The sequence below is a fragment of the Peromyscus eremicus genome, chromosome 11 (genome assembly GCF_949786415.1).
Source record: "Peromyscus eremicus chromosome 11, PerEre_H2_v1, whole genome shotgun sequence".
Classification (NCBI taxonomy): Eukaryota; Metazoa; Chordata; class Mammalia; order Rodentia; family Cricetidae; genus Peromyscus; species Peromyscus eremicus.
This window is the reverse complement of record NC_081427.1, coordinates 48,843,244-48,851,171: the sequence shown is the minus strand read 5'-3', so window position 1 is coordinate 48,851,171 and position 7,928 is coordinate 48,843,244. Positions and strand designations below refer to the sequence as shown.

Sequence of the window (7,928 nt, the reverse complement as noted above, 5' to 3'; positions counted from 1 at the left end):
TTAGGTATTTTAGAGTCTTTGGATTAAAAAGCAGCTGTTCAAAGCAAATTGTCTAAAAAGTTTGTTTTATTTTCATTTTTTTCTGATTAAAGATAAAGACCCTCCCATGCATGTAAAAACTGTTCAGGGAAAACATGGGATACCTGCTCCCTCTGCCTTATTCTTAGATCCTCAAGCAAGTCAGAGATTCTAGACTAAGAAATTATGAGGTTTAGGGCTTGGGGACGCAGCTCAGCAATAGAGAACTTGTTGGTCTTGCATACCTGAAGAGTGCTGGTTAGTTTTATGTCAACTGGACACAGGTTAGAATCTTTTGAAACATGGGAACCTCAATCGAGGAGATGCCTCCATAACGTCAGGCTGCAGGCAAGCCTGTGGGGCATTTTCTTAATTAGTGATAGATGTGGGAAGGCCCAGCCCATTGTGGGTGGTGCCATCCCTGGGCTGGTGGACCTGGGTTCCATAAGAAAGCAGGCTGAGCAAGCCATGGAGAGCAAATCAACAACCAACACTCCTCCATGGCCTCCGCATCAGCTCCTACCCTGCTTGAGTTCCTGTCCTGACTCCATTAGATGATGAGTGGGTGCTGTGAAAGTGTAAGCCAAAATAAACCTTCCCCTCCCCCATGGTGTTTCATTACAGCAACAATAACCCTAATTAAGATATGAAGCTCTAGGTTTGATTCCCAACACAGGGGAAAAAAAAAACAAACCCTAGCTTTAGAATACATGATCAAAGAGAGGAAAACCTCCAGAGCCATTTAAAAATTTTGTTGCCTTTGACAACATCATACATGCATATTGTCTTAGTCACAGTTCTACTGCTGTGAAGAGACACCATGACGACGGCGACTCTTATCAAGGAAAGCACTTAAATGGGGCTGGCTACAGTTTCAGAGCTTTAGTCCATTATCATCATGGCAGGAAACCTGGAGGCACAGAGGCAGACATGGTTCTGGAGAAGTAGCTGAGAGTTCTACATCCTGAACCCCAGGCAAGAGGGAAAGAGAAAACTGGTCCTGGCATGGGCTTCTGAAACCTCCAAGCCCACCCCTAGGAACACATTCCTCCAACAAGGCGTGGCTCCAGTCTCTTCCAAGTAGTGCTCTCCCTGATGACTAAGCATTCAGATATACGAGCCTTTGGGGGCCATTCTTATTCAAACCACCACAAATACTTCTGGTATTCCATCACTTTCTTTTATACCTTCCCATTCCTGCGGAAGCCCTTCTTCCCAGCAAGTCCCCCCACCTCCACCTTCATCCCTGTTGTTTTAGAGATTTCAGATTCTTTTTCTTTTACAAAAGCTTTGCTCCTGGGTCTGGAGAGATAACTTAGGGGTTAAGGGCACTGGCTGTTTTTCCAGAGGACCCAGGTTCAATTCCTAGTACCCACATGGCAGCTCACAACTGTCTGTAATTCCAGTTCTGGGGAATCTGATGCCGTTGTTGTCTTCTCCTCAGGATTCTGCAGGCACTTGAGGGACATGAACTCACAACCACACACACATACGCATAAAAAAAAAATTAAAAAAAAAAAAAAGCCGGGCGGTGGTGGCGCACGCCTTTAATCCCAGCACTCGGGAGGCAGAGCCAGGCGGATCTCTGTGAGTTCGAGGCCAGCCTGGTCTACAGAGCGAGTTCCAGGAAAGGTGCAAAGCTACACAGAGAAACCCTGTCTCGAAAAACCAAAAAAAAAAACAAAAAAAACAAAAAAAAACCAAAAAAACCCCAGCTGGGTGGTAGTGGCTAAACCCTTTAATCCCAGCACTCAGGAGGTAGAGGCAGGAACGTTAAAGGGGCTACGAATTGGGGGAGGGGGCAATGGAAAGGATAAAAAGCGGGGTGTGTGGGGGTATCTACGGTGGGCCCTGCCAAGGTATGCCCCTAAGAGAAGACCCCCCACCCCAGCAACAGAGCTAGTGCAAGAGGTTTATGGGGGGAGGGGGAGAGTGAAAGAGTGAAAAGCCATCGAGGAGAGGGGACATGAGAGAGGCAGACAGACAGACAGACAGGAAAGCAAGAGGATCAAGAGAGGGTCTTGTGACTGACAGGCACTTTTAAGGGGTGCAGATGTCGCACAGTTCACAGTGGAAGGGCACCTGGTGGCAGGTGATGGCATACAGGCCGCTGCCACAGGAGCGGGAATTTGTGCTGATGTATTTATTGTGTCCCCCAATATTGTGCACCCTAATAAAGTCTATCTGAGGATCGGAGGAAAAAGCCAGCCACTATAGTAAACACAGAGGTCAGGCAGTGGTGGCACACGCCTTTAATCCTATCACTCGGGAGGCAGAGATCTGTCTGGATCTCGGTAAACTCAAGGCCACACTGAGAGCAGAGCCAGGCATGGTGGTACATAACTTTAATCCCAACACTAACCATAAAGGTCTGGAGGTCTGTACAGGAAGTAACAGCTGGGCAGGACGAGGAAGTGATGTAGCTGGGCAGAGAGAGGAAATGAGATGGCAGAACAGAAAGGTGGTTATACAGGAAGTAGGTCTCTTTGGAGACTGAGGGCTGGCAAGGTGAGGTGGGCGTGGTTTTTCCGTATTCCTCTGATCTCTCAGGTTTTAACCCCCAATATCTGGCTCCAGGTTTTTTTTATTAGTAAGACCGTTTAGCAATTCGTCTCACAGGAACTAACAATCCTCCCTTTTGTTTATTATAAAAGGTGAGGGAACAGGAAGAGGAGTTGGTGAGGTGGGAATGGGGGTGCCGTGTTCTCTAGACTGCTTCCTGTTGTCTGGGAGCATCGGCATCTTTGGGGGACCCAAGAAAGCTGGGATGCTGGCCAAGTCCTGGGATAGCTGCTGTTTCTCATGCTGTCAGGCTCTGTGGGACGGTCCAGCACTAGGAAAGTGCAGGCCTAGTTGAAGCAGTCTGTGAGGTTGGATCACCTGGAGGTAGCCATTTTGAAGCTATCCGGGGCAGAGATTTTGAGGGGACACCTGGACCTGGCAGGATACTGGCAGAAGACAAAAAGTTTAGGGGGGAATTATTTTCTTAGTTCCTGGAAACTGAGAGAGGGGAATCCCAAGACCAGGCAAAGGGTCTGGCGGTGGGGTTGGGGTCGATCCTATCCAAAGGAACAGGCAGTAGATGGGCAAATTTAGGCTGTTGATTGACAGTACTTATCTGGAGTCCATTTGCCCTGTAAGAGGTGGATCCAAGTTGACTCCCTGGAGCTTATAAGAATTTTGAGTTTACAAAAAGAGGTAAGTTTTAGACACATTAGCAACCAATGATTTCAGAAGTTCCAACCTGTTGGGAAGGGTGGGTGTGGTGGGGTGGAGCTCACACCTCGGACTTCAAGAAGCAGAGACTTACTCTTCGGGTTTTTTTCTTCTATTTGATCACATGTGGGCTCCAAGGCTGCAGAAGACAGGCCTTCTCTCTCTTAATCCTCCCTGGAAACTTCTTTGCAGATACACCTAGAGGCGCTCCTCAATCTACGAGGGGTTCTTTTTGGTTTTTCGAGACAGGGTTTCTCTGTGTAGCTTTGCGCCTTTCCTGGAACTCGCTTTGGAGACCAGGCCGGCCTCGAACTCACAGAGATCCGCCTGGCTCTGCCTCCCGAGTGCTGGGATTAAAGGCGTGCGTCACCACCGCCCGGTTACAAGGGGTTCTTGAACCAGTCGAGTATCAGTGTTAACAATTACGTCAGCTTCTGCGGAAGACAAGCTCTGACAGGCTAACCTCAGGTGAGTATGACACTTCAACTGTACGTACGTGGTCTGCCGGCAGTGTGAGGAAAGCCAGAGCATGCTTTTCCTGTTGATGTACGGCACATGCACCGTGTACACATTCGTGCACATCTGTGTGTGTGTGCCAGCGTGCGTGTAGAGGCCAGAGGTCAATAGTGGGTGTCTTCCTCTAAGGTCTCCCACTTATTTTGAGACAGGTTGTCACTGAACCTGGGGCAATGTCTGCTGCAGACATTGTATCACGCACGGGAAGAGATTTCCGCTGGTCTCTGCGTAGCAGGAAATAGGAGGTGGTAAAGGCATCGGTTAGAGAACATAGGAAGAACATGGCTGAACAGGTGTGCTGAACCTGTGTTTATGAGGAAACAGAACATCCAGGAAAATCCAACCAGATAAAAATCTCGAGTGGAGTACGGTGGCATCCGCCTGTGAGCACAACACTGGTTGGTTGGGTGGCTGAGACACTGTCTTTTCTCTCGTGTAAACACAAGTTTTAACGTTACAACGCAAAAGAAATGTGAGCTTGTTCTTGTGGACAATGATGTAACTTTATTGTGTGCCGTCTTTTACACACTGTTAGCTTTTCCAAGTGAAATAAGATTCACGACAAAGTTGTTCTGAAGGAGACACACTGGGCAATAATAGAAAAAGCTGAAGAGAGATTTCTTTTCCTTTTTTGTCTGAAAGTGGAAAACATAAGTTGGGGGTGGGGATGGGGGTGGGCAGAGATAGGAGAAGCTTCCAGAGATTTCTAAGATCACCATGAAAACAGCTGAGGAGAGCAGAGCACTTGCCTGGCAAGGGTGAAGAGGTCAGAGGTTGGATGCCCAGCACAAACCCAACCCAACCACAGAGACAGAACTTTCTTTCTGTGTGCAGTCCCTGGCACTCCCTGCTCTGTGTGACTTTATTACACAAGACAGTACTCTATTTAACACAAAGTCCACCTGCTCTAGAGAACAGAAGGGTTCTAGTTTTGCCCATGGCCGGCAGAGTCATTCCTCACGTCTGTGTTAAGAAGACAGACCCTGCAGAGTGCATTCACAGTTCATTTACATTTCCTTCTCAGTTTCCTACTTGGTTTCCTTTTGGAGTAGACTCCCGGAGCTAAAATAAATGGTGTGAGTTTACTGCTGCTGAATTGGAAATGTAGGCCCCAGTAAAAAGAGTTAGAGATCTGGAGGTCCACCTTACAAAAGCAGGCTACTCAAGAGCCTTTCCCCACAGCTACCTGCCCACGTAACACCAGGGGGCAATTGTTCTCAAGTGCGCCATTCCAACCCTCCACTTCTGGAGTTGTGACAATTCTTAGCTCCTGCCTCAGCATGTGACCGCACTCTGACATGTCTACCTACTGCTTCCAGGGAGGTGTTCAATAAGGGAGGCCAAGTCACAATCCATTGTCAGAAACATGAGAACTGAGCTGAATGTGGGGGCTGAGGCAGGGGAATTACCATGAGTTCCAGGCTAATCTGGCTCCACGTGAGATGTTATCTCAAACAAACAAAAGAAAAGCAAAATAAAAAGAAACAAACACATAGCAAAAATAAAAGAAACACTAGAATCCAGAAGACGTCTGGAGTTTCTCTCCTCTCCTCACTCTTGACTGCATGCTGAGACTTGACATCTTTCCTGCGGAAGTGGAACTGGGCTTCTAGTGCAGGACACAGAACTTGTAACACACATTAGGCCAGTTAAAACTGAATTAAAAAAAAAAACAGTATCTAATTGAACTTTAGGAAGAAAAAAAAACAAACCCAAATCTTAGTGGAGAAACATAATTATGATAGAAAGCGGAGAATCAAAGCCCACTGTACAAAAGACAAACGTCATTACTGAGGCATATTCCGCTGGCTTTGAGACACGCAGTCAAAGGCCAAGTGACACTCAGCTGTGAGGCAGAGGGTCAAAGGTGACGCAGGGCTCTGAGAAAATATTTACCAGACAGAATGTGATGATTCATTTACCAATCCAGAAATCTCAAGTATAAAACTTCAAGATATAAGAAGGATCAAATTATATCATGTTTGTGATTCAATTAAAAAATTCTTAGCCCTCTTACATTATATTATCTAGATTATAATAGTAAAAAAATCAAATTACATTCATATGAAACTTTTATCAAAAGAAATCAAATCCATTTTTATGAAATTTTATAGTACAATTATTTTTAGTGGGTCTTTTCTTAGGTCACAGTATTTATAATTCCATTTACATCTGTATAATTTTTAAAATTAAAAAACAAAAGCAAATCAATAGAAATCTAAGTTTTCATTTGTAAAACTCCCTTCAGTCTCCAGGCCAGCAACACATGGCGCTGTTGATTTGTCCTCCAGACATGGATGGTTCCCAGGATCCCCGGTCTATGAAGCATTCAGGCCTCGACTCATTAGGAATGCTTTTTGGTTTGGCTCACGTTGCAAGAAATTCTGGAGCATGTCCATGCCGTCCAGAGATCCCCCAGGTTTCAGGATTAGGTTTCTGTATTTCATTCCAACCTAACAAAAGAAAACATCATGCCTAATAACTCACGGGCGTAGCAATCCTCCAAATCCCCAGGCATAAGGGAGAGAGGGGGGAGGGTGAAGAAAAAGGGGCCTCAGTTTACTCGGTCTAGACACTCTCTTCTGCCGACGAGGGAGGCAGCTCGACCCCTCCTTCCTGCAGTGAGGGATTTGGAGCCTCGGGTCTGCTACCTGGTCCACTACGGTGTCCACAGATCCCCTGCTGTGAGCCCAGCACAGGCGAGCAGGCACACCGAAAGGAACACAGTTGGCCTGGCCTGTTGGCCCATTTCCAGTGTTCGGAAAGGTCAGCAGAGCGAGGGGTCCAGAGGCTAACTGGCTGTGTGGGCTTCAGAGCCGGAGCACGGTCACCGTCCAATGGCTTCAGGTATTTCTATAAGAGGTCAGGAAAAAACACAGCAAAACCCCCACAAAGAAACCCAACCCACCTTCTTCAAGTGGCACGCATTTCTGAGGGGTCAGAACCGGTGTCTCGCACAAGTCTTTGGGGATGGAAGTCTGGATTTTAAAACAGAGCACAGTTCCTCTGCTTTTATTTACAGAAACACACAAGCAGGTATGTGGGAAGAAAATGGCGGCTACTCAGCAAGACACCAGCATCTTTAGGTTCCTGTCACATCCTTCCATTGTTGTGGTAATGAAGTCAGTGAGTCCTAATTCCAGATGCACATACAAAACAAACAGACACCACTCGTGTTTATACTTATTGTGTGATTTGGTCAACAAGACCAATAACCTCTTTGGGTAAGGGAAGAATTAGAGAATTGCAGAGAGAAAGCAGTTTCAGCTTCGACTGAAAACAAAGTCCTACTCGTTGCAGCCATAAGAGACTGACTCTGTAAAAGAAGTGAAATGTGCTCAGCAAGACAGAGGCAAACCTGCCTAAGGTCCTACAAGAGCCATGAAACAAAAACAGGCAGGCAGACACTCTGAGGTTGTCTTTTGTGCATAAACAGGAATCACTTGTAACTTAGCAGTGTTTATTAACCTTCCTAATCCTGTGACCCTCATGTTGTGGTGACCCCCAACCACAAAATTGTTTTCGTTAGGCCAGGCAGTGGTGGCGGTCGCCTTTAATCCCAGCGCTTGGGAAGCAGAGGCAGGTGGATCTCTGTGACTTCAAGGCCAGCCTGGTCTACAGTTCGAGTTCCAGGACAGGCTCCAAAGTTACACAGAGAAACCCTGCCTCGGAAAAACCAAAAAAACGAAAAAAAAATTTTTTTTTCCTTTTCTACTTCACAGCTGTAATTTTGCTATTGTTATGAATCATAATGTAAATATCTGAGTTCTGTGTTTTCTGATGGTCTTAGATGACCCCTGTGAAAGGGTCATTTGACCCAAAAGGGGTTGTGACCCACAGGTTGAGAACCATTAATCTAGCTGATGTGTCCAATCTTTTGACACTGGGACAGGCTGCTACATTTACAAAGCTTACACCTGAGAACCCTGCTATGGTATTACCAGGAAACAAACAAACAAAACAAAACACACCTCAAGACATTTTAGGTAGGTTGATGATTCTGTTTGGGTTATCATATATATTCATAGCTATTCTCAGCTGCATGCAGCCCAGTGTACTGAGCTGGATATGGCTGACACAAGCTCCTATTTCATAGTCTGAATTCCAGTTAGGGATAAGCAATTAAACTTAGCGTTTGCTAAATGCTCAGGTAGCAAGACCAATACAATTATGAAGCA

General features: G+C 46.1%; 1 protein-coding gene across 1 annotated transcript in view; it reads right to left on the bottom strand.

The window, feature by feature from the left end:
- Positions 1 to 5,489: 5,489 nt before the first annotated feature.
- Positions 5,490 to 7,928, bottom strand: part of Nln (neurolysin) — a 98,592-nt gene continuing 96,153 nt past the window's right edge. The window contains exon 13 of the mRNA XM_059276460.1: positions 5,490 to 6,203. Coding sequence (XP_059132443.1) covers positions 6,069 to 6,203 — 135 coding nt within the window. The 3' untranslated portion in view covers positions 5,490 to 6,068. The remainder of the gene's footprint in view (positions 6,204 to 7,928) is intronic.